This window comes from Rhinopithecus bieti, unplaced genomic scaffold (genome assembly GCF_001698545.2).
Source record: "Rhinopithecus bieti isolate Rb0 unplaced genomic scaffold, ASM169854v2 scaffold_49509, whole genome shotgun sequence".
NCBI lineage: Eukaryota > Metazoa > Chordata > Mammalia > Primates > Cercopithecidae > Rhinopithecus > Rhinopithecus bieti.
The window spans coordinates 267446-294846 of record NW_016819747.1 but is presented as its reverse complement, the minus strand read 5'-3'; the positions used below and the strand labels follow the sequence as shown (position 1 = coordinate 294846).

Sequence of the window (27401 nt, the reverse complement as noted above, 5' to 3'; positions counted from 1 at the left end):
TTGAAAGAGGGTCGGGCGGGCTCGGGCCGACGGCGGAGGGGGCGGGCCTGGCGCGCGGACATGGAGGCGCCGCGGCGGCGGCTGAACCTGACCCTTTTACCTTTGCCACGGGGTGGCGGCGGCGGCGCCCGGCGCTTTGCATAGTGGGCCGGGCCGCTCCCCTCCCCTCCCCGCCCGCGGCCGGGCGAAGCGAGCGGGTTCCCCTGACCGGCCCGGCCGGCGCAAGGGTGGGGGCGGAGGGGGAATGGCCGCGGCCCCGCCTCACAGTTGGCCCTCCGCCAGCGCCGCCATTTTGTTCTCGACGGAGATGGCTCTGGCTGGGCGGGCTCCCTTCCTCCTTATCCTTCTCCTCCCTCCTGCAGTCCCTTCTTCCCTCTCTCCCGGGCTTTTCACCCCTCCGCTTCTAGTCCGCCTTTGGCGGCCGCCACTGCCCAACCGCCGTTTTTTCTGAAGGGGTGGGTAAAGGAAAGGGAGGAAGGCGGGTGCGAGGCGCGACCTCGTGAGCGACTGATGGGCTGACCAATTGGCGCCCGGATAGGAGGGTCGGGGCCTGTGGCACCGCCCCCCTGATCTTTGTTGATTGGCTAAGGCGAAAGAGGGCGGTCCTTGTGGGGCGCGGGAGCCCTGGCGGGGCGGGAGTAGAGGCCAGGGCGCGGAGTGGGGCCGGGTCGGTGGGGGCGGGGCTGGGGCGGGGCGCGAGGGGCGCGGCCGGGTGGAGAGGCCGGCGCCCTGCCCTGGGTCTGGAGGTGGGTAGCTTCCCTCCGCCTGGAATGCGTCCAGAATGAGTACAGAAGAACAATAGTAATAAAGGTGATGAAGCATTTCGAGTCCACGATGCGCTCTCGTGGGAAGAGATTTTCGGAACCAGGACACCTTTCAGGGCTCCTGCTCGTTGTTTCGGAGCGGCCTTGGCGCATCCCCTAATGAAGCTCAATGTTACCGACTGTAAATGGGTAGCATGGGCGTTCTTGCCAGGCCGGACCTCCCTTCTGAGCATTGTTTGTGGGGCTGTTCTCAGAAAATGGAGTCAACGCTACTTTGCGAGCCTCAGAGTCACTTGGAAATGGTGTTATTGTTAAAAATGGTTTTATAGCCACCAGGGGAGGCAAGCTTAAGGGTATTTAGGGTTTGAGAGAGCACAATTCGGGGGTAATTCTCTTCTCATTCGTTCACTGAATACATGTTGACTTAGTTTTTTAGGCACTAGGGGTACATCTGGAGAACCAGCTGTACAAGACCCCTGCCTTACTAGAGTTGGGGGCTGGGAGGTGAATAGACAAATAAATAATTCCAGAGAGTCATAAGTTCTGTGAAAGAAACGAAGCCAAATGACCTGCTGAAGAAGACCTGAGGCATTAATTTAGATGGAATGGCCAGGGTGGCCTCTCTGAGCAAGTGCTGTTTGAACAGAGGAACCCAAGGAAGGAATAGCATTCCAGACAGGACAGCCCGTGTAACGGCCCTGGAGGAAGAGCGTTTGATGTGACGAGAACTGGCTGCTTGTGGCTGGAGAGTTGGTTGAAACTAGTAATTGTCCATTATCCCACCCTGTCTCCAGGCCAAAGGCTGTGAAATAATAGCAACGGTAGTGAGAAACAAATCTTCAATATAATAATAAGAAAGTCGAGAAAGATACAGCCTTCATATGAATTGCTGATGAATACAAGACTTGGGAGGAGGGCATCAGAAACTCACTTTACTTCCAGATTGAAATCCTTCGTTAGCCTCTTATATATATTTTCAATTCATCAGTATTTCCTGAGTGCTACGAATACTCCAGGCACTATGTGCTAGGCTGGGAATACAAAAATGACTAAGACACTGGTCCTCAAACATGTGAATATGATTGATTGATTGATTGAGACCAGAGTCTCACTCTGTCGCCCAGACTGCAGTTGAATATAATTCTCTGTGTGTGAGTTTTCTCTCTGTCTCTCGAGATAGAGATATGTATACACATATATACACAGACGTAAAATGTTTTAGTGTTGTGGTTAGCAACTCCCAACTTTTAGTAGCAGTGTGATTTTGCTAGGAAAGCTACCTTTCCTAGCCTCACTGTCCTCATCTGGACAATAATAGAACCTTCCTTCTAGAACTGAGGATTAAATGAGTTAATGTAAATAATAGAGCTTAGAAAAGTGCCTGACGTATAGTAAATACTGTGTAAATAGAGTTATTGTCATTATGAAGTACTGGTATAGACATTGGACTAAGTGATATAAACAATGAAATTTTTATGCAGTGTGGTGTAGGAGCAAAAACAATAGATTCGAACACCGAGATAATAGTTTTAGCTCTATGCTTTTTTTTTTTTTTTTTTTTTTTTTTTTTGAGACGGAGTCTCGCTCTGTGGCCCAGGCTGGAGTGCAGTGGCCGGTTCTCAGCTCACTGCAAGCCCCGCCTCCCGGGTTTATGCCATTCTCCTGCCTCAGCCTCCGAGTAGCTGGGACTACAGGCGCCCGCCACCTCGCCCGGCTAGTTTTTTGTATTTTTTAGTAGAGACGGGGTTTCACCGTGTTAGCCAGGATGGTCTCGATCTCCTGACCTCGTGATCCGCCCATCTTGGCCTCCCAAAGTGCTGGGATTACAGGCTTGAGCCACCGCGCCCGGCCCAGCTCTATGCTTTCAGCTAGTTACATGGCATGCAGGACAACAGTTTAGAAAACAAAATAGTGGAGCTAAATAGTACTAACCAAAGTATAGGGTGCTTTATGATTTATAAAACTCTCTTACAGGCAGTATGTTGTTCAGGCCCCACCAGAACCCACGTAATGGCAGAGGCTTCCTGTTCCATGTTTAAAAACCTTTCCAAGGCTTTTCATTATTTTCTTATCTGTGGTACCTAGCTCCCTGTGCTCTAGACACACTGGCCTGCCTTCAGCTTCCTTGACTAGTGTAACTGACAGTGTAAGCTTACCCCCTACCCCCACCCTACCTCAGATATTGGTTCAAGCATCGCTTCTTCAGGGAAGTCCTCCCTAATTCCCATTGCTGGTCTAGATCAGACTCTTTTTATTGTTTCTTTTCTTTATAACCTTTATCTCACTTTATAATTACACACTCTGTGATTATTTGATTAATGTCTGTCCTCACCACACTGTTAAGTTGTGAGAGCAGGAATACATTTTGTTCACCATTACTTATCCAGCACTTAGAAGAGTGCCTGGCACTATTTGTTGAATGAATTGTTGATAATTTATGGTGTCACTGGTAACTAAGTTGCTGTGCATTGATTTGGCAATTCAGATAGCACTGCCAGCGATAATAAGCATGTTATAATATTTGGTTGAATTTAGGAAGTGATGTCTGACAGATACGCCACTGCCTGGAGGCGTAAATATGGATAAAATGACCCATTTCAATAATTTTTCCCACTAATTTTTTTATGATTGAATTACAAGTTTAACTACATGAAAGTTAATAAGTTCATATGTGAAGAAATAAATAACCCAAACATAATTATGTTATTTACTTTAACTGAAGAAACAAAGCACCAAGCTAACACGATTTTCTTGAAATCAAATATTCTGATTTTTGTCTCACCATCACAGGGGATTGGAGAGCAAGGAAGAAGCGTTCAGTGGGTTCACAGGGAGTTGGGAATTGAAAGTCTCTGTAGCCATTAATTTGGGATGTTTATCTTTCTAAAGATAAATTGATTCATTTAATGAAATTATTGAAAATCACTTTTAATTGCTTTACCAAGGTAAAAGCAAATTTTGTTAAGTATACGTCAAGTTTGTACTCGAAAGTGTGGTAAATAAAACATTTGTATTTATATTGTAAAACTTTTAAAATAAGATATTGTTATGGTATTTTAAAAATAATAATAGTTTAACTGTTTATTTTTGGAATTTTTTTTTTCTGTCTTGCTCAAAGATTTTTGGTATCACTTGTTCAACACTTGGATTCCTTGAGCTAATTACTCAGGGTAACCAAATAACTGCTAGTTTAGTAAAACAACTATATATTATCTTACACCATTAAGTTATTTATTGCTTTCATTAGTTGTATTCACAGTGACTTTGAAGTTTTGTTTTCATAATCATTCCTTTATAGAAAGAAGAAAATCCCTATGTGTAACAGCCTCCTCACTTTATGATGATGGCTGGGAATTTTGTTTTGTTTTGAGACGGAGTCTTGCTCTGTCTCCCAGGCTGGAGTGCAGTGGCTCGATCTCAGCTCACTGCAAGCTCCGCCTCCCGGGTTCACGCCATTCTCCTGCCTCAGCCTCCAGAGTCGCTGGGACTGCAGACGCCTACCACCACACCCAGCTAATTTTTTGTATTTTTAGTAGAGACGGTGTTTCACCATGTTAGCCAGGATGGTCTCGATCTCCTGACCTCGTGATCCACCCACCTTGGCCTCCGAAAGTGCTGGGATTACAGGTGTGAGCCACCCTGCCTGGCAGCTAGGAAGTTTTTAGCATCTGTCTTCAAGGAGTGACGTGGCAGGGCAGTGCAGTGACAGAGCTTGTGCTATGAAGGCAGAAAGGCCTGGCTTCAGAACCTGGAGTTGGTAGCCTCTCTGAGGCTACCAACAATAACGCCAAAGATTCTAATCCCTGAAGTGTTAACATATAGATGGAGAGGAATTTCATTCCAAGAGCCCAAGTGTAAAAGAATATTTCCCCCTGTTTGGGTTAGTGAGAGTTATGAGAAAAGGTCTTGGGGCCTGGAAAATGGTGTGACTGCTACTGAAAACTGAAGAGGAGAAATGAGAGGCTGGTAGGGCTAGACTCAAGCTTGAAGGCTTCCTGGTTTTACAGGGAGCGCTTTATTTACCTTTGTTGTTCATATATTGATAAAAGCTATGCAGGGGAGAAAAGTTTCCTACCTGACTGCCCACTGATGTTCCTTGAAAAGAAAGATACACGTACGGCCTGGCGTGGTGGCTCACCCCTGTAATCCCAGCACTTTGGGAGGCCAAGGCAGGTGGATCACTAGGTCAGGAGTTCAAGACCAGCCTGGCCAACATAGTGAAACCCTGTCTCTACTAAAAGTACAAAAAATTAGCAGGGTGTGGTGGCGGGCACCTGTAATCCCAGCTACTCGGGAGGCTGAGGCAGGAGAATTGCTTGAACCTGGGAGGTGGAGGTTGCAGTGAGCCGAGATCGCGCCACTGCACTCCAGCTGGGCAACGGTGTGAGACTTCATCTCAAAAAAAAAAAAAAAAAGCTGAGGCTGGATGGCCCTTGAGAAGTTACACAATACTAGCAGGCTTCATGCTGCATTTCCTCCAGTGGTGTTTGTTGTATAGTGAGTCTGATTAGGTATTATTTCTAGAACGTTTTGGGTATGTCATTTGTACCACACTCGTTCTTTTCCCCTTTCCCCCCACTATAGTGTCTGTAATGATACATCTTTTTATTAGGTCGATAAGATGACTAACCCTGGAATTACTGAAAAATCGTCTTTTAATTGATTGCTTTACCAAGACTAAAAGCCGATGTCATAAAGTATATATCAGCTCTTAACTGGAAAGGTTAATAATTAGACTGTGTTGTTGACTTATTTAATATAATACAGATTTTTAAAAATAAAATGTAAATTTGCAATATATCTCTTCTAAAGAAGTAAGCAATGTACTTTCTTGAGAATAAAATTAAAATAGATAAAAGTGAAACAGTTAATTTTTAAAAATAGTAAAATTTTCAAACGAAGAAAAGATAGCAGTGCATCAAAAGGCATGTGTGAAAATGTTCATAGGAGCACTAATCATAAGGACTCCAAACTAGAAACAATCTAAATGTTCATCACCTATACAATGGAGAAATAATGGGCATAGTCATACATTAGAATACTGTACAACAGTGAAAACGGATTCACTTCTCATGGTTATTACAAAAATAATGTTGGGCAAAGGAAGCCAGACACACCAAAAAGTGTATTATAAACAGTGCAATAGTATTATAAAAGTCAGGAGAGGGAAGAGAAGTCAATGACTATGGGAAGGGGTGTGAGAGGGACTTTTAGGGGTATTGGTAATGTCTTGTTTTCTGATCTGAGTGGCATTTACATGTGTGTTCTGTGTGTTCAGTTAGTGAAAATTCATCAAACTGTTCATTTATGATTTGTGCCTTTTTTTGTTTTTTGGAATGGAGTCTCCCTCTGCTGCCCAGGCCGGAGTGCAGTGGTGCGATCTTGATTCACTGCAATCTCTGCCTCCCAGGTTCAAAGGATTCTCGTGCCATAGCCTCCTGAGTAGCTGAAACTACACGCGTATGCCACCATGCCCAGCTAATTTTTGTATTTTAGTAGAGACGGGTTTTCACCATGTTGCCCAGGCTGGTCTTGAGCTCCTGAGCTCAGGCAATCCACCCACCTCGGCCTCCCAAAGTGGTAGGATTACAGGCAGGAGCCACTGAGCCTGGGTGATTTGTGCCCTTTTGTATTCGCGTGTTGTAGTTAAGTAAAAATTTTACTTAAGATAGTAAAATTATCTTCACTATTTTAATTAATGTAATTATCATGTAGGTTAAGTTTTAAGGGAAGAATGCGTTCAAGGTTCTAAAAGAACTGCCATGGTACTACCTGGGTGGAGCAGCCTCAGAAATATCTGTTAGCAATACTGAAACATAAGTCACATATTAGGACTTAGTGGTTGTGTATATCAGTTGTTAAATGATCTAGCTTATTGATGTAAGCAGTTTGTTCCCATAGATAATTCTTTCCTGTCACTTTTTTTTTTTTTATTCCCTCCTTAACTTCTTTTTTTCTGGGAAATTATGTTGAAGGGCACTGTGATCTAGAGGGAATGTTGCAATTTTAGAATCAAAGAGGCCTGAGTTGGAATCCTAGCTCCATCACTTACTAGCTGGATGATTTGAAACAAGTTGTAAGTGCTGAGTTTCAGTTTTTTCCGTCTTCATTGGTGAGCCAATACTACATACTCAGAAGGTATGCTAAGGATTAAATCATGCCTAGTTTGATTTAAAGTACATCATGGATGTCCAGAGAATTTATCCTGCTTTTCCTTCCATCCATCTACCCTGGCTCTTACTGATAGATATGAAGAAAGTCCACAACACCCTTACACTTGGGCTCTTGGTAGAATGAGAAAATATCATCTACAGTATACAGTGACTTTTTTAGGGGAGGTATCCACACAGAAAATTGTAGAACTGCCCTGGTACTATAAATATGTAAGAACTTCATTTAGGTGAAAGCCGCTTCTCTTCCCTACTAGTCACTCACCCCACCTTGCCACTCCTAGCATATACATATCATTGCTGCCCTTTTTTACAGTTCAGACTTTGAATATGGAAGAAGTAACTTTCCTATGGAGGGGCACAATGGACAAGAAACTACCTGACCCTAAAGCTAAGTAAACTTTGAGTCTAAATAATAGCTGGCTTTCCATTGACAGGAAGTATACCTAAACTTAACCTTAGAGGCATCCAAATGAGTATCTTTTCTGTTGATGAACATTTGTATTACACTAAACCTGCCACTTGAATTTCATTTTCTATTTTCAAGTCTTGATCTATGATTGCAAGTTTCAAAAGCTATGTATTTCTTATTTTTTATCCTCTCTCAGGCTGTCTAAATCCTTCCATTTTTATTCTCCCATGAATATGAACAGACTTCTAACAATCAGAATAATTAGACTTATACTGAATACCTTGTACCTATCAAAAGTTTTATGCCCAGTAGTATTTTGCAAGTAGTTATTAGGTATTGGTTTATTTTTAAATATTTGTAAGATTTTATCCAAATTTAGCCCCATTGTTTTACCCAGTTGTACAGTTTAACAGGGCAAATTACAAATGCTTTGTGTGTGTGTTTATTTTTTTTATTATTTGAGACAGAGTTTTACTCTTGTTGCCCAGGCTGAAGTGCAGTGGCTCAATCTCAGCTCACTGCAGCCTCTGCCTCCTGGATTCAAGCCATTCTCCTGCCTCAGCCTCAAACAGCTGGGATTACAGGCATATGCCACCATGCCTGGCTCATTTTGTATTTTTAGTAGAGATGGAGCTTCTCCATGTTGGTCAGGCTGGTCTCGAGCTCCTGACCTCAGGTAATCCACCCGCCTCGGCCTCCCAGAATGCTGGGATTACAGATGTGAGCCCCTGCGCCTGGCTGTATGTGTGTGTTTACACTACTTCCATGTGTATATAGTTAAATTTCATGTGAGCCTTATGTCAAAATGAGAGACCTATTCCTAATCATAATACGCGTTTTACAGTTTGAGTTACTTTCAGATTTCTTTGAGAAAGCAAAAGTGGCACCATCATCTTTCACCAATAATAGCTACCATGTGTTGCATTTCTATGTCCCAAGCACAACGCATACACACTTAAGATCTAATCTTCACGGTAACCTCATATGGTCAGTATCTGAGAAATCGGCTTAGTGCCTGAGCCTCAGAACCCAATATAGTTGTTTAGCTAAGGAAGTACCAAGACCGTAGATACATTGCATGTTTTATTTATAAGCCATGTAACACATAAATATGGATGATTTGAACCTGTTGATTGTGGATGTAAAGGCAGGCTCACTCATTCCTGTTAATGAAAGCAGAGTCTCCTTATCCCAGGACTTGTTCATTGTTATCTGAAACTGGAGATTCAGGTGTTTCCAGAGCCAAGCTTTTCACTGCAGTGAAGTCTGTGCCCTACTTCACTAAAGAAACTCTGGTTACAAGGTTTAGTTAGCTATCACTTTGTGAGCCTGGAAGGGCTAATTCAAAGTCATTGTTGTGTTCTCTGTTTCTTTGTTGTTGATAGGGTGATATTGATACACTTGGATTTGAAAGAATTTCTTATAAAACCTGTGACATAAGGTCAGCCAAGTATGATTTACTGCTATCATTCTATGGTCTGTATTACAATTATTTTTTTTAGAGATAAGGAGTCATGATGTTGCCCAGGCTGGATATGAAATAGTTTTTTTTATACTGTGCTCTGTTGTCATTTGTGTGCTATCCAGAAAAAAACACACTACTTTAAGAATCCGTCTTCATCTGTTGACTTTACTATTGCTCCACTTCCTAACTGGCCTCCCGTCTACAGTCTCTGTCTTTTCTATCATTCCCACACTGCAGTCTAAATTTTTTTTTTAAAGATCCAGATATGAGTGCATCATTTTTCTGCCAAACTCCTGATAATTCTCTCTTGTCTACCGTGTCAGCCTCTCTGCTTCCCTGGTCTCTGCAATAATTCCAAACCATATTGCCTGCAATTCCTCAGATAGGCCATTCTTCCTCATACCTGCCAGTTTCGTATGAGCTGTCCTCTCTGCTTAGAACTCTCTTGTCATCCATCTGTCTTTCCTTGCTAAGTTTAAATTTTTCCTTCAAGACCTAGGTTAAATAATTCCTCTCCTGTAACATTTTCATTGGTTCTCACAGGCAGAGATAGATGTGTTTTCCCTGGGACATTCATAGCATTTAGTTTGCATAGCTACTTCAGTTTCCTTCGTAAGTTCATCAAGAACAAGGACTGTTTATTTTCCTCTTCCTCCTCCTTGTTGTTCATTCTCAGCAGTCAGTTCATTGTGCCGAGTTCATGGCAGTTACTTAATAAGCACTGATGGAGGTGGTTGGACTTGATTAGTAAAATCACCAGAGGAACATCTTCTGTAGCACTTTTTCTTTTTTAACTGAAAGTACTCAATAGTATATTTCTTTTGGTAGCTAATCAGGTTCTTTCCCCTAAACATTATTGTGGGGGTGGGAAGCAGTCTTTGAGGGTTGATAAACTGAATGGGTCAGGTACTAGCCTTTAAGACTCAGGTTTCTGTACCAAAAGCGAGTTTAGTGTTCTGTCCACAGTGCTTGTTAATATAATGCCTGTGTATAGTAACTTAGTGTTAGTTACTGCTGTTAGTGTTATGCTTGGCTCTACCAGCCAAGAAGGTTGTTTTTAGAAGCTTTATTTCTATACTTTGTAGTATCAAAACAATAGGATTTTTTTTCTTTTTTTCTTTTCTTTTTTTTTTTTTCCCAGATTGGCTGGGCACGGTGGCTTACGCCTGTAATCCCAGCACTTTGGGAGGCTGAGGTGGGCGGATCACGAGGTCAGGAGATTGAGACCATCCTGGCCAACATGGTGAAACCCTGTCTCTACTAAAAATACAAACATTAGCTGGGCGTGGTGGTGCATGCCTGTAATCCCAGCTACTCGGGAAGCTGAGGCAGGAGAATCACCTGAACCAGGGAGTCGGAGGTTGCAGTGAGCCGAGATCGCGCCCCTGCGCTCCAGCCTGGCAATAGAGCAAGACTCCGTCTCAAAAAATACATACATATAAAATTGTGCTAGTGAAGATAGTTTTTCAGACTACATATAGACACAACCCACTGTTGCTTGGAGTCTCTTATTCTAGTGGGACATCTCCTAATTGATAGCCATTGTCTGGTGGTACTTTTTCAAAGATGTATGACCTTCCTTCTCACTGTGTGATCTTTCTGTCTCTAGGACCGCCTATGGCTGCGGTAGCAGTGAGAGAAGCTCTCAGGTGAGAGTCTTATCCCCTGATGTTACCTTTTTGGTCTGGGTGCATTTTAGTTAAATGTCCACCCTGCCCCACTTCCCTGACATCACTTGAGGATTTTGTTTTACTTCTTACATTGTGATATCCTGGAAGAAAAAGCCTCTGTCTTCCTTTTTTCTGTATGAGAATAGGATATGGTTTGTGACTTATTTTCAAAAGTAATAGAAAGTATTTTTTGAAACTACTTCTCACTTACCTCCTCTGACTGGATTTAAGTCTTTATTGAAAGCACTTGCTTTAACATAGTTTCTCTTTCAATTTCTCTCTCACTCTTAGTCTCATTTTTTTGTTTCTGCTTGTTTTTCCAGAAGGTGCACATTCCTCCTTGTTCATTTTTAAGCGGCTTCCAAAGCTGCTGTTGATGATGCCTGATGCTGCTTTGAAGGCAGAAAACCAACAGTGAGATCAAGAATTGTAAGAATTCAAGTGTATAAAGAAAGGTTGCTGCTCAATTCAAGTGTATAAAGAGAGGCGTTTAAGATGATCCAGGAAGTTGGTGTGGGAGAACAAGGTGGGGGGCACTTGTCCTATCAGAGAGCAAGACTTAACGCTAACACTGCAGTAAAAAGATAGTGTTGGTGACCAAGAGAAAGACAAAGAGAACTTAGTGGAATAGAATAGAGAACCTACAGTTATATCCACATATATAGGAAAAACAGAGATATGGCAGACATAGCATTTCAGATCAGTGGGGAAAAGGATGGATTTTCCCCATGTAGATAATCCGTTTTCCAGAACTATTTCTTGAACAGAAAATGGAAAATGGGTCATCTACATGGGAAAAAAATTAGTTGTATCCTTATTTCTCATCAAATTCAAGAATCAATTTGCAGATGGATTGAGGACTTAAATAGGGACAAAACTCGTATTTCTAAGAAAATATATACAATTATATTCCTGGGATAGGACAGGATTTTCATAAATAAAAGTACAAACTGTAAAAGAAAATAAGGATAAATTTAGCCTTATTAAATTTAAGGACATCTGTTCACCAAAAGATGCCTTAAAGTAAACAGATGAACCACAGAGTCGGTGAAGATATTTATAACATACCAACAAAACATTAATGTCCAGAATACTTAGCTTTTCTAAACTTAGATTTACTGCTGCTTCTCTGTGACATAATATCTGTAGTCATCTGTTGTTAGATTTATCTTGGGATCCTAAGCCCTACCTGAAGTTGATTGATCCTGCAAATTTAGTGTTAAAGTGAATTATTACAGAAAAGTTTCTGTACTAGGCCTCCATTAAATCAGATTGTCATCTATAAAATCCACTTTGACTCATAATTTGATGTATCAAGCCACCTCTTTTAGGGAACCCAATAGAAAGATACACCTTTCTACTATTCTGTTGTTTCTATACTATTTAATAATATTTTCCTAACAATATTTCTGTAATAATTCAAATTCACATATTTCTTGCATTGTTAATAACGAGAAATTTTATTGACATCTAAAAGTGATAAAAATTATTAGTTGCAGCCATATGTTTAGATTTATTTTTTTAATGTATGGTACCTATTGGCTATCCGTTTCTTTAAAATTCCTATTTTCTATTTTTTTTTGTTTTTGTTTTTTGTTTTTTTTTTTGAGACGGAGTCTCGCTCTGTCGCCCAGGCTGGAGTGCAGTGGTCGGATCTCAGCTCACTGCAAGCTCCGCCTCCCAGGTCCACGCCATTCTCCTGCCTCAGCCTCCCGAGTAGCTGGGACTACAGGCACCCGCCATCTCGCCCGGCTAATTTTTTGTATTTTTTAAGTGGAGACGGGGTTTCACTGTGTTAGCCAGGATGGTCTCGACCTCCTGACCTTGTGATCCGCCCGCCTCGGCCTCCCAAAGTGCTGGGATTACAGGCTTGGGCTACCGCGCCCGGCCCCTATTTTCTATTTTGAGGAAGAATCGAACTCTAGACTTTTACATGTAATACTTGCATTTTTAACAAGTCAGTTGACTTTTTTGGTACACTTAAAGATGCCTTTTCCTTCCATCTCCGTTAGTTGTAACCAAACTATAGCAAGAAAAAAAGACCAAAATGTATCTTTGTATTTTTTTCTAGAAATAAGTAAAAGTTAAGTTTTTACCATCTATTAAAAGAATAAACATTACCTCCTCAATTTCAGACCTAGTCATATTTTGTGAAAATGAATCACTGATACTGGTGGTCTGGTGTCATTGTAGCAGTTGGTACAGTATCTGCTGTCAAGGATTTTGACTCCTTGAAGGCAGGAACCAGGTCTTTCACATTTGTCAGTCACGGTTTCATCCTCCTGTTTCTTTCTCTTAGCATTTTGGCCATAAAATATGTGAATTCGAATTATCATAATAGAGGTGGCTATCTAATAATAAATAGAATGATGTAGAAAGTTACCAGAGAGTTAAAAAGCTTCATAGACAGCAGTGATTATAATACTTTAGATAGGAACTACAGAAAAATATTTTGTAAAATTGCATTGCAAGATAATCCACTTTGTGATTGAGGGAGAGCAGGCAAGTGAACTGTATTCTTCTATTTGCACACTCAGTAATACTATATAGTTTTTATATCTAAATTTTGGAAATAGATTTGAGCTTTGTTCTCCTGTGGACCATGGGACCTACACAGTCAATAGTGAATTGTCCAAGAATTGGGTCTAGATTTTACTGAATTTTTTGCGGCAGAGCCTTTGAAAGGGCTTAGGAGGCCGGGCGCGGTGGCTCAAGCCTGTAATCCCAGCACTTTGGGAGGCCGAGACGGGCGGATCACGAGGTCAGGAGATCGAGACCATCCTGGCTAACACGGTGAAACCCCGTCTCTACTAAAAAATACAAAAGCTAGCCGGGCGAGGTGGCGGGCGCCTGTAGTCCCACCTACTTGGGAGGCTGAGGCAGGAGAATGGCGGGAACCCGGGAGGCGGAGCTTGCAGTGAGCTGAGATCAGGCCTCTGCACCACTCCAGCCCGGGGGACAGAGCGAGACTCCGTCTCAAAAAAAAAAAAAAAAAAAAAGGAAAGGGTTTAGGAATTATTCAGGAGAGCTGTCTCATGACCGGAAGAGACCAGGTGTCTGCTCCTTCAGCAATGCTGGTACTCAAATGTCTTGACCCAGGGGACTAGCACACTCTTTGATCTTTAGATGATCTTTCTAAATTTTATGAATAATGACATCAAATCTATTTTGCTGCTAGTAGAAAGCCTAATTATCTAGTTTTGTAATTTAATGAGGATTTAATATAAATTAATATATGTATAGGTACCATATTCTTGTTGGCACACTTTAGTAATGCAGTCTCTTTGCTTCTTGCTTTGTTAGTGATAGTATTTGCTTTTCAACCTATGAGTGAGGTATGTTAGCATCAAGCAGGGTTTTGCTTCACTTTGCCACTACTACAAGAAGTATGATTGATGATAGCAATCTAGGGCTCTATCCAGAGTTGATGTCGCACCTTTCTCAGATACCCACCTCCTTATTTAGCATACTGTGACAATGAGCTATCCAAAAAGGTGTGATTCCCACCTCTCTGAGAGGTAAACCAAGCTGTTACAACCCTGGAGACCTGATAAATTTCCAAATTCATCTTTGTCTGTATTTGTCAGTGGAAGTTTCTAAATTGAAATGTTTCTACAAATTAATGTTGGTACCTGTAACTGAAGGAGCTGGTGCAGTATATACAGCTATGTCTAGCCTCTTAGGTCTGTGTGCTACAGAGGGCAAAATCCACACAAGACAGTACCAAAGATGAGTTTTGATTACTAATATTTTTCAAGTAGCCTGGTTTCTCCCCACCTGATAGAAGTTGCTACATCTTTCCAAACAGGTTCTCTAATGATCTTGCTTCACCATGGCTACAAATATGGAGGGGCTGGTTCAGCACAGAGTGGGGACCCAGCAGGTGGCTGAGGTGAGTGACAGGGGCTAGCACGGTAGCTGGCACCCTCACTTTTGAAACGAAAGAAAAATCAGTGTGCTCATTTTTTTCAAAACAGTCCCTTGGAGATAGGTCAACATGTGATATGCCCTAGGGTGCTGTCATGGAAGAAAAAAATGACAAGAACATTTATTTGTAACTTTTTTTTTTTTTTTGCATGAGTAGGGTGGCCTATCTGCTTTTAATAAGGTGACTTGAACTTTTACTTTGAACCAAAAACTGGTAGAATCTGATTCTTACTGAACCTTGTGGGTATAGTTTAAACTCCGAGTCTCTCAGTTTCTCATACACTTGATTCTTTGTTAATACTATGGAATAGTAGAAGGCTGATTATGTCCATTTAGCAGTCATTGACCATTTGCCATGGACCAGGGATTGTACTAAGTGCTGAGATATATGGGGGTGAATGAGTCGTGGATTGTTCCTTTAGTGATCTCGAGGCCTGGTTAAGAAGTTATTATAAAATAGGTTGAGAAATATAATTCCATGTGAGGGATTTGATCCTGGAGGTGGGTCTTCCATGATGAGTAAGCATTTGTCAGACCCAGGTAAGTGGGATGGGGAACTTTGTGACAGATTCTGGGGAGAGCATCCTAAGTCAGAAACCTATGTAAAAGGACATAGGCATTAAGTAGCTTGGTATGTGCAGGCAACTTGACATGAAATGCATAGTAAAGCTAAAACACTAATAGCATACTTTGGCCGTTCATTCTGTACCATGCCCTATCCTAGGGCTTTAATCCTCACAATAACTGTCTGAGGTTGGTACTACCGGTATTCCCATTTAGTAGGTAAGGAAACCAAGTCTCAAAAAATAGATAATTAGCCAAAGGCCCTCTGTAGCAGGACAAGATGCTGAGGCAGGTGTGTTCACTTCCAAAGCTCCGATTAACCATGGGTCCTACTGCAACCAGGAGCCAAAAGGTTGAGATTCACATTTTTTAATAATGCTCATATTTCTAGGGCAAAGACACAAATTTACATTCACAGAGGATTTTTTAAACAAAAACTAAGTATACATGTGCCAGTTTAAACCGGTAAAAATGGTGAGCAGATTTTCAGATTTTAGGTCAACCATTAACTTAAAGGCAACAGTATAACTTGTTACCTACCCCCCTCCCCACCCAGCAAATAATGGTTAATATTAACTGAAAATGAAAGAAGAAAGATTTGACAAATATTTTAATATTATATTTTTGAATGGGCTCTCAGAGTTATACAAGTATTGGGATTAAAATGCTCGTGCAACAAGTCCTCATTTGACGTTATCAGTGGGTTCTTGGAAACCAGCTTTAGGTGAAACCAAATATAACAAAACGAGTTTTACCCTAGGCTAATCAAGAGTTAAGTTCCTATGGCATATTTCTGGTCAAAAAAAAATCAAATTTCTAAAGATACAAAACACCTCTAATATTAAATATTGAAATAAATGTGAGCTATACATACATTTAAGATTAAAGACTATTAACAACAAAATTATTTACCCAATTTTTGGTGAATCAGTGAGTGACAGCAGTCATAGTGGTGGTGGATTATATTAAGGAATAATTCTTTGTAAAGCAAAAGTTGTCAGTACCTCCTGCCACTGTGCAATCAATCACAGGTATGACAGGTTCACTGAGTGCTTTTTTTTTTTTTTTTTTTTTTTTTTTGAGACAGAGTCTTGCTCTGTCGCCAGGCTGGAGTGCAGTGGTACAATCCCGACTCACTGCAGCTCTGCCTCCCGGGTTCAAGCAATTCTCCTGCCTCAGCCTCCCGAGTACCTGAGATTACAGGCATGTGCCACCACGCCCGGATAATTTTTGTATTTTTAGTAGAGACGGAGTTTCACTATGTTGGCCAGGATGGTCTCGATCTCTTGACCTTGTGATCCGCCCGCCTTGGCCTCCCAAAGTGCTGGGATTACAGGTGTGAGCCACCATGCCCGGACTTACTGAGTGCCTTCTTACTGCATAGTTTATTGTCATGCATTTGGTATGATTACTGTGGACTTTATGAATTTTTATTTTACAATAATTTATATTCATTTCCCAACCCACTTATTCCAGTTCAGGGTGATAGGTGGCAGGATCCTGTCCTGGCAGCTCAGGGCACAAGGCAGAAACCCTCCTGGTCAGGACACCATCCTGTCACAGGGTGTACTCACACACATACACTCACTCAGACTGGGATAATTTAGACACACTAAGTCGTCTCACATGCACATCCTTGGCATGTGGTGGGGGAAGCCGGAATACCTGCCGAGAACCCATGCAGACATGGGGAGAACATACAAACTCCCCACAGACAGTGGCCCCGGCCTGGAATCACTTTTTTTTCTCATCAACATTATAATGAAACAGCATTATTTGAAGACTCCCATATTTATTTGTTGCTTTATTTTGTGATAGGAATAATTACCTTGAAAATAATTGTTAATTTTTCAAATATCTGTGTTTCCACTTGAGGCTGATTTGGAAACTACTATATAGATTGCTGCCCTAAGAGGCCATCATTCTTTCTTTTTCTTTCTATATCACAAGTCATCAGGCAACATCATTAATTCTTTAGGAAAGAGGTTAATATAGGCTAATGTAAGTTCTTTGTATGCATTCAAAAAGTTTGCTAGCTAAAATTTTCTACCAAATACCTTCTTTCCTTCAGGCAGTAGAATTTCATATATTAACTTAGTGCAACTGTTGTTTCCCATGGCAAAAGAAAAGGCATTTTAGAGACTCAAAATAATGAAAGGCAGTCTCAATTTTGAATGCAAAAGCAATCCTTCTGTTTAAAATATTTCCTAGATTTCCTTGCTGTGTGTTTTTGTTTTGTTTTGTTTTGTTTTTTGAGATGGAGTTTCGCTCTTGTTGCACAGACTGGAGTGCAATGGCATGATCTCAGCTCACCACAATGTCCGCCTCCCGGGTTCAAGTGATTCTCCTGCCTCAGCCTCCTGAGTAGCTGGGATTACAGACGTGGGGCACCATGCCTGGCTAATTTTTTTGTATTTTTAGTAGAGACAGGGTTTCACCTTATTGGCCAGGAAGGCTGGTCTTGAACTCCTGACCTCAGGTTATCTGCCTGCCTCAGCCTCCCAAAGTGCTGGGATTACAGGCGTGAGCCACCGTGCCCGGCCCCTCAGTGTTATTTTAAGGAATAAGTATGTATTTGTGTCCTTTGAATTTTTGAGCTTAGTAATTTTAAGCTGCATATAATAACTATGTATAATATTTGATTAGCTAAATGGGTGAGAGGGCCTACACTTCATTTTAATGCTAAGGAGTAATGGAGGGGAATAAAGTATCCAAATTGAGAGATAATTAACAGTCAGTTTTGGATAATTGTTTACTCAGTCAGCAGATAATGAAGGAGCATACCTGTTCTCTTCCTGTAGGCCAGGGAGGATATGCTGGTGGATAATAGGACAGGGCTTTTGCTCTCCCAGAGCTCTCTAACGGGATAAGCCCAAGCAAGATAGACTACACTGGTTGAATAGGAAAAGACAGGATAATGGTAGAAGGAGACTCTATCGAATGGGATTGTGAGCCATGAGATCAGACAGATTGGGGTTTAAATCCTCGTCTCTATTAAACAATCAAAAAATTCAGCTAGATGTGGTGGTGCCTTCCTATATGGTCTCAGCTACTCTGGAGGCTGAGGTTGGAGGATTGCTTGATCCCAGGAGTTCAAGACTACAATGAGCTATGATCATACCACTGCACTCCAGCCTGGATGACAGAGTGAGAACCTGTCTCTAAAATAACTCTTTTTAGAAATGAACTTAGTAAGTGCCATGCATTTTTGCTCCATGAAATACAGCAACATTGTGGATTATGTAAATGGTGTTCTCTAGAGTCCCTGCGTTCAACTTTTTTCTCTATAGATGACCTAAGTGGACAAATACCAAGGTAAACTACAAAAGTTGGGTGATACGAAATAACTTGATGTCCTATAATGTGCTCAAATTTAGTTATTCAGAGAGACAGTTGAATATAGTGGTCAACAGTGTAGACTCTGAAGCCAGATTGCCAAGGTAAACTACAAAAGTTGGGTGATACGAAATAACTTGATGTCCTATAATGTGCTCAAATTTAGTTATTCAGAGAGACAGTTGAATATAGTGGTCAACAGTGTAGACTCTGAAGCCAGATTGCCTAGATTTAAATCCTGGCCCTGCCACTTGAAAGCTGTGTGATCTCTCTGTTTTTTGGAATTGTTAATAAAGAATTGGTATTAACTTTTCTTTAAAAATCTTGTAGAATTAGCGGAGAAGCCATCTGGGCCTGGCCTTTTCTTTTCAGGTAATTTTTGGATTACTAATTCAGTCTTTACTTGTTACAGGTCTGTTCATATTGTCCATTTCTTCTTGAGTCAGTTTCAGTAATTTGTCTTTTTGGGACTTTGTTCATTTCATCTAAGTTATCTAATTTGTTGGTGTACAGTTCTTCATAGCATTCCTTTATAATCCTTTTTATTTCTGTAAGGTCAGTGGTAATGTATCCTGTTTCATTTGTGATTCTAGTAATTTAAGAGTGCCCTCTTTTTCTGGTCAATCTAGCTAACGGTTTGTCAACTTGATTGTTTTCAACAAACCAGCTTTTGGTTTAATTGATTTTCTCTATTTTCTATTTTCTTTTCATTAATTTTCGTTAAAACCACAGTGAGATACTATTTCACATCCACTAGAATGACTAGCATATAAAAATCAGATGGTAAACATTGGAAAGGAAGTGGAAAAATTGGAAACCTCATACGTTGCTGGTGGGAATGTCAGCCAAATGTCCATTAACAATGAAATGACTGTGAAACTTGATTTTAAAAGCAATGTGGTTCATTTTTTTAGAAAAGGAATAGCTGAGAATGGGAGAGATGAGATGGCAGATGATAATTGGTAACCAAAGCAGTGAGAGCTTGAATCATGTGTAACACTGGAATTAATTTTGCTTTTCATATATTAAAGGAATTAAATTTTCTAAAGGAGCTTCAGTATTTTTTAAGCATTTAAGATTTCCCCAGCCGGGCGCGGTGGCTCAAGCCTGTAATCCCAGCACTTTGGGAGGCCGAGACGGGCGGATCACGAGGTCAGGAGATCAAGACCATCCTGGCGAACATGGTGAAACCCCGTCTCTACTAAAAAATACAAAAAACTAGCCAGGCGAGGTGGTGGGCGCCTATAGTCCCAGCTACTCGGGAGGCTGAGGCAGGAGAATGGCGTAAACCCAGGAGGCGGAGCTTGCAGTGAGCTGAGATCCAGCCCCTGCACTCCAGCCTGGGTGACAGAGCGAGACTCCGTCTCAAAAAAAAAAAAAAAAAAAGATTTCCCTCTATAACTGGAAATTTAAAGCAGACATATAGGTACACATACTGTGTATTTTTTCATTGCCTAAATAAAGATACTTTGTTTTGTTTTTTTTTTGAAACAGAGTCTCACTCTGTCACCCAGGCTGGAGTACATTGGTGTGGTCTTGGCTCAGTGCAACCTCTGCCTCCCGGGTTCAAGCAATTTTCCCGCCTTAGCCTCCTGAGTAGCTGGAACTACAGGCACGTGCCACCACACCTGGCTAATTTTTGTATTTTTAGTAGAGATGGGGTTTCACTGTGTTGGCCAGACTGGTCTCGAACTCCTGACCTTATGATCCACCCCCCTTGGCCTCCCAAAGTGCTGGGATTACAGGCATGAGCCACCATGCCCAGCCAATAAAGATACTTTTTAAATTCCATATTTTGAGTCAGGAGAAATTTAGGAGTTAACTTGCTGAAGTATTTTGAGTGCTTGCTGATTGGCAGAAAGAAATCACCCATACACCTAAACTGTAAGTTGCATGTATGTTTACGCAATAGAAGTGAGGTGGCTTACAACTCTTCCCTGATCCCTGGGCTATGTAAGGGGCTTTCAGCCATCAAATAAGGTCCTGCCATGGCTGAGAAAATAGCCAAATTCGTATGACCCCTTGATTCTTTTTATCAACAGGATTTGCATCATCATTGCAGAAAACTTACACTAACATTTCCATGTAAGGGAATGTTGAAAAACATAGAGCTCTCCCAGTTCTTGAACAAAATGCAGTATTGGCAAGGCTGTGTCCTCAAGGAAGAAAAAGCAAAGTTGGGTTTTCAGTGTCCTGGAATGCCTAACTCACTAGGACTAAATTTGATTAATCCTGCCCTCTAATTGGATGTTTAAATTTTCATTTTCTTGTCAAAGTAGTACATATACATACATTTAAAAGTTGACCAGTACAGTATTAGGCTTGAAGCAGAAAGCAGGTTCCTGAACCATTCTTACCCTTTATCACCAAGCTTCCTCTAAATTTGATTTCTTCTGGTATTTAACTTCAGCTTCAAAAAATGTCCTTACCCCACTATTTCTAATTCTTGATTTATCAGGCTTAGGTACTGTCTTTTTTGGGGGCCGGGGATGGGGAATGGGGGGCAGTAATGAGTTGTGTAAGTGTGGAGTTCTTTGGCATTGAGTACTGGTCACATTGGTCTGTAACCATCACTACCATCCATCTCTAGAACTTTTGCTTCTTCCCAGACTGAAACTCTGTATCCATGTAGCATCAGCTACCTTTCCTCTCATTCCCCTAGCCTTTGGCAACCACTATTCTTTCTGTGTCTCCGAATTTGACTACTCTAGGTACCTTATATAAGTAGAATCATGTAATTGTCATTCGTTACTGGGCTTATTTCACTTAGTATAATGTCCTCAAGGTTAATCCATGTTGTAGCATGTGTCATATGTTACAGCATATGTCAGAGTTTCCTTCCTTTTTAAGACTAATATTCTGCTTATGTATCACATTTTATCTGTTCAGCTGTCAGTGGATATTTGGGTTGCTTCAACCTCTTGACTTTGAGGAATGTTGCCGTGAACGTAGGTATACAAGTATCTTGAGTCCCTGCTTTCAGTTATTTTGGGTATACAGTTGGTACTCAACTTACGATGGTTCAACTTAGAATTTTTTAACTTTGCAATGGTGCAAAAGCCATATGCATTCAGTAGAAGCCATACTAAAAGTACCTATACAACCATTCCGTTTTTCATTTTCAGTACAGTATTTAATAAATTACATGAGAAATTCAATTTATTATAAGCTTTGTGTTAGATGATTTTGTTTAGTTGTATGCTAGTGTGAGTGTTGTGAGCATGTAGGATACATTCGGCTAAGCCATGCTGTTTGATAGGCTAAGTGTATTAAATGCATTTTTTTATTTTTTTGAGGCAGAGTCTTGCTCTGTCACCCAGGCTGGAGTGCAGTGGCGCGATCTTGGCTCACCGCACCCTTTGCCTCCTGGGTTCAGGCAGTTCTGCCTCAGCCTCCCGAGTAGCTGAGATTACAGGCGCCCACCACCATGCCCTGCTAATTTTTGTATATTTTTTGTAGAGACGGGGTTTCACCATGTTGTCCAGGCTGGTCTCAAACTCCTGACCCTAGGTGATCCACCCACCCCAACCTTCCAAAGTGCTGGGATTACAGGCATAAGCCACCGCGCCTAGTCTTACATGCATTTTTGACTTAATGACATTTTCAACTTAAAAGGGTTTATCAAGACATAACCTCATCATAAGGAGCATCTGTATACCCAGAAGTGGAATTGCTGGATCTTACGGTTTCTATATTTGATTTTTGAGAAACTGCTATATTGTTTTCCACAGCGGCTGCAACCATTTTACATTCTTACCAGCAGTGCACAAGGGTTCCAATTTCTCCACATCCTCAACAACACGTTATTTGTTGTTTTGTTTTTTGATAAAAGCCACCCTAATGGATGTAAAGTGATATTTGATTGTGGTTTTGACTTGCATTTCCCTAATGATTAGTGATGTTGAACAGCTTTTCTTTTTTTGTTGTTGTTGTTTACATTAAAAAATTAATTTTACATAAATTTTTTTTTTTTTTTTTTTTTGAGACAGAGTTTTGCTCTTGTTGCCCTGGCTGGAGTATAATGGCAATCTTGGCTCACTGCAACCTCTGCCTCCCGGGTTCAAGTGATTCTCCTGCCTCAGCCTCCTGCCTCAGCCTCCTGGGATTACAGGCATGTGCCACCACACCCGGCTAATTTTTGCAGTTTTAGTAGAGACAGGGTTTCTCCATGTTGGTCAGGCTGGTCTCGAACTCCTGACCTCAGGTGATCTGCCTGCTTTGGCCGTCCAAAGTGCTGGTATTACAGGCATGAGGCACCGTGCCCAGTCATAAATTTCTTGTAATTAAGAAAAAAAGTTATTTTCTCTCTCTTTCTTTCTTTCTTGTTTTGTTTTGTTTTGTTTTGTTTAGACAGTGTCTTATTCTGTCACCCAGGCTGGAGTGCAGTGGTGCCATTTCGGCTCACTGCAACCTCTGCCTCCTGGATTGCAGAGATTCTCATGTCTCAGCCACCTGAATAGCTGTGATTACAGGCGCACACCACCACACCTGGCTAATTTTTGTATTTTTAGTAGAGACAGGGTTTCACCATGACGGCCAGGCTGGTCTCAAACTCCTAACCTCAAGTGATCCACCCGCTTGGGGCTCCCAAAGTGCTGGGATTACAGGCATGAGCCAGTGCACCAGGCTGAGCAGCTTTTCATATGCTAGTTGGCCATTCATATATTTTTGGAGAATGTCTATTCAAGTACTTTCCCACTTTTTAATTGGGTAGTTTGAAGTTTTTTTGTCATTGAGTTGTAGGAATTCTTTATATATTCTGGATATTAAGCCCTTATTAGATTGTATTAGTCCATTCTTGCATTGCTATAAAGAAATACTTGAGGCTGGGTAATTTATAATGAAGAGAGGTTTAATTGGCTCGTAGTTCCACGGGCTGTACAGAGAGCCCGGCAGCATCTGCTTCTGGGGAGGCCTCAGAGAGCTTTACTCGTGGCAGACAAAGCAGGAGCAGGCGTCTTACATGGCAGGGGCAGGACCAAGAGAGAGTAGGGGGAGGTGCTACACACTTGTAAGCAACCAGATCTCATGATAACTCACTCACTATCATGAGAACAGGACCAAGGGGATGGTCTTAAACCATTCATGAAAACTCCATCCCCATGATCCAGTCACCTTCCGTCAGGCCCCACCTCCAGCATTGGGGATTACAATTTGACATGAGATTGGTTGGGGACACAGATCTAAACCATATCACAGATACATGATTTGCAGGTACTTTCTTCCATTCTGTGGGCTGTCTTTCTATTCTCTTGATAGTGTCCTTTGATGTAAAAATTTTAATTTTGATGAAGTTTAATTTATGTTTTTTCTTTTGTTGCTTGTACTTTTAGTGTCATAGTCAAGAAATTATCGCCGGCCGGGCGCGGTGGCTCAAGCCTGTAATCCCAGCACTTTGGGAGGCCGAGACGGGCGGATCACGAGGTCAGGAGATCGAGACCATCCTGGCTAACAAGGTGAAACCCCGTCTCTACTAAAAAAATACAAAAAACTAGCCGGGCGAGGTGGCGGGCGCCTGTAGTCCCAGCTACTCGGGAGACTGAGGCAGGAGAATGGCGTAAACCCGGGAGGGGGAGCTTGCAGTGAGCCGAGATCCGGCCACTGCACTCCAGCCTGGGCGCACAGAGCGAGACTCCGTCTCAAAACAAAAAAACAAAAAACAAACCAACAAGAAAAAAAAAAAAAAAAAAACAAAAAAAAAGAAATTACGCCAAACTCCAATGTCATGAGATTTCCTCTATGTTTTTTTTTTTTTTTTTTTTAGCGAGGTGTCCTTGCTCAGTCACCTCAGTCACCCAGGCAGGAATGTACCGGCACAAACACAGCTTACTCTAGCATAGACTTTCTGGGCTCAAGCTGTCCTCCTCCCTCAGCCTCCTGAGCACTACAGGTGTACACTACCATGCCAGGCTAATTTTGAAAAAAAAAAAAATTTTTTTTTTTAAACAGGGTCTTGCTATGCTGCCCAGTCTGGTCTTGAACTCCTGGGCTCAAGCAGTCTTCCCACCTTGGCCTCCCAAAGTGCCAGGATTACAGGCATGAGCCACTGTGCATGGCTTCTTATAATTTTAGAGTTTTAGCTCTACATTTTGTACTAAATTTTAGAGTAAATTTTATAGAGTTTAGGTCTATGATCCCGTTATATGGTATTGTATAAGGAGTCTGACTTCATTCTTTTGCATGTGGATATCTAGTTGTCTCAGAGCCATTTGTTAAAAAACTATCCTTTCCTCATTGAATGGTCTTGGCATCCTTGTCAGCAGTCATTTGACATATATTCAGGGATTTATTTCTGGCTCTCTATTCTTTGTTTTTTCCTCTAATGGTAAAACCACGTAACATAAAATTTAGTATCTTAACCATTTTTAAGTACAGATGTTCCTTGGTTTACAGTGGGGCTGCATCCAGGTAAGCCCATCACAAGTCTGAAATGCATTTTATACCCTGGTAAACCAATCATAAAGTCAAAAAATTATAAGTCAGATCATCAAGTCAGAGACCGTCTCTGTATACAGTTCAGTAGTTTAAGTATATTCATACTGTCGTACAACAGTTCTTCACAGTTTTTTCGTCTTGCTAAAACTGAAACTCTGTACACATTAAACAGCAGCTCCCCAATACCCCCTTCCCCCACCCGGACAACTGCTCTTCTACTGTCTATGAATTTGACTACTTTTGATAACTACTGTAAGAATTCCACAGAACCTGTCTTTTTGTGACTGGTTTATTTCACTTAGCATAATGTCCTCACGGTTCAGGCTCTCTATTTGTTTATATGTCTCTCTTTATGCCAGTACCACACTGTTTGGATTACTGTAGTTTTGTAGTAAGTTTTAAAATTGGGAAGTACAAGATATCTAACTTTGTTCTTTTTCAAGATTGTTTTGGTTGTTCAGGATCCCTTGAGATTCCATATGAAGGTTATTGGATTTTTCTATTTCTGTAAAATACATCATTGGGGTTTTGATAGGGATTACATTGAGTTTGTAGATGGCTTCGGTTAGTATTGACATCATAACAATATTAAGTCTTTCAATCCATGAACACAGGATGTTTTTCCACTATTTATGTTGTCTTTAATTTGTTTCCATGTTTTATAGTTTTCAGTGTATACTTAGGTTTTTTTGTTGGGTTTTTTTGGGGTGGGGGATGGAGTCTCACTCTCACACCCAGGCTGGAGTGCAGTGGTACACTCTCGGCTCACTGCAACCTCCACTTCCCGGGTTCAAGTAATTCTCCTGCCTCAGCCTCCCAAGTAGCTGGGATTACAGATATGTGCCACCATGCCTGGCTGATTTTTGTATTTTTACAAGAGACAGGGTTTCACCCTGTTGGCCAGGCTGGGCTTAAAATCCTGACCTCAAGTGATCTCCCCACCTTAGCCTCCCAAAGTGCTGGGATTACAGGTGTGAGCCACTGCACCCGACTAGTGTATACTTATGTTTTAAGTGTATACTTAAATGTTTTAAGGATTTTGCTTCCTTGGTTAAATTTAATCCTAAACATTTTATTCTTTTTTATGGTATTGTAAATGGAATTGTTTTCTTAATTTCCCTTTTGAGATGTGCTGTGTTAATGTATAGAAATGTAACTGATTGTTATGTGTAATAACATGCAGTTTTGCTGAATTTGTTTTATTCTGAAAGTTTTTGTTCATCTTTAGAGTTTTACATATAAGGTTCTGTTGTCTGTGAATAAGGGATAATTTTACTTTCTTTCCTCTACGGATGCCTTTTATTTTTCTTGACTAATTGCCCTGGCTAGGACTTCTAGCACAAGTGGCAAAAGTAGCCATTTTTGTCTTGTTCCTTGTCTTAGAAGAAAAGTATTCAGTCTTCCATCAATAAGTGTGGTGTTAGCCAACAGGTGGTTTTCATATATGGCCTTTATTATGTTGAGGTAATTTACTTCTATTCCTATTTTGTTACGTGTTTTAATCATGAAAGGCTACTGAATTTTGTCAAGTGCTTTTTTCCATCAGTTCAGAGGATCATGTGTTTTTTTCCCTTCATTTTCTTAATGAGAGGTACTTTACATTGATCAGTTTTCGTATGTTGAACCACTCTTGCATTTCTTGGACAAACCTCTGTTGGTAATGGTTTGTGTATTTTAACATGCTGCTGAATTCAGTTTGCTAGTATTTTGTTGAGGGTTTTTGCACCAGTGTCCGCAGGAAAGAGAACAGTTTATAGTTTTCTTTTGGTGTCTTTGGCTTTGGTATCAGTGTGATAATACTGGCTTCATGGGAGTTTGGAAATGTTTCCCTCCTCTTCAGTGTTTCTAGAAGAGTTTAAGAAGGATTGATGTTAATTCTTTAAATGCTTGGTAGGATTTAGCAGTGAAGCCATGTGGTTCAGGACTTTTCTTTTTTGGAAAGTTTTTGATTGCTTATTCTATCTTCTTACTGGTTATAGGTCTATTTGGATTTTCTTTTTTTAAATATAATTTTTATTTTATTTTATTTTATTATTTTTTATTTTGAGACAGGGTTTCACCATGTTGCCCAGGCTGATCTTGAACTCCTGGGCTCAGGCAGTCTTCCCACCTCCACCTTCCAAATTGCTGGGATTATAGGCATGAGCCACCACACCCAACCCAGATTTTCTGTTCCTTCATGATGCAGTCCTGGTAGGTTGTGTGTTTCTGAGAATTTGTCCGTTTCATCTAGGTTATCCAATGTGTCAGTGTATAATTGTTCATAGTACTAGTTTATAATCTTTTATTTCTGTAACATTTGTAATAATGCCCCCACTTTTATTCCCATTAGATGAAGAGACTTTAGTGTTCATTCAGTGTCATATACTCCCACATCTCTTCCCTCCCAATAAAATTATATCCTGTTTGTGTAAATCGGTGTTCTGTGTTATATAATTATGATACTATTACAGATACTTTCTAGTGTCTCCAACGTAGCTGTAAAACTCTCCAGATACTATTTTCTATACAAATCAGAAGAATTTTTAGTTTCCTTTTTTCCTGTGAAAACATTCCTTCTAAAAGCCTCTGACCTCCTACTCTAGTCCCTACTGATTGCTCTTTGAACTTACTGTGTGCTGTGCACAGCTGTCATCCTTTACTTCTCTCTTGTTTGTA

The 27401-nt window shown here is 41.0% G+C and overlaps 1 protein-coding gene across 7 annotated transcripts in view; it reads left to right on the top strand.

The window, feature by feature from the left end:
• The first annotated feature begins 712 nt into the window (after window positions 1–712).
• The window catches only part of NR2C2 (nuclear receptor subfamily 2 group C member 2), a 102092-nt gene continuing 75403 nt past the window's right edge, over window positions 713–27401 (top strand). For 3 of the 7 annotated variants that reach the window (XR_001882760.1, XR_001882759.1, XM_017859199.1), the window contains exons 1-3: window positions 10231–10460; window positions 10805–10910; window positions 14290–14373. Coding sequence is in view for 2 of the 7 variants with exons in the window: in XM_017859199.1 (XP_017714688.1) it covers window positions 14314–14373 (60 nt within the window). In the remaining 5 variants the exon portion in view is untranslated. Of the gene's footprint in view, window positions 811–10230; window positions 10461–10804; window positions 10911–14289; window positions 14374–27401 lie in introns of those variants that run through there. The other 4 variants (XR_001882761.1, XM_017859200.1, XR_001882757.1 and 1 more) reach the window with 3 other exon arrangements.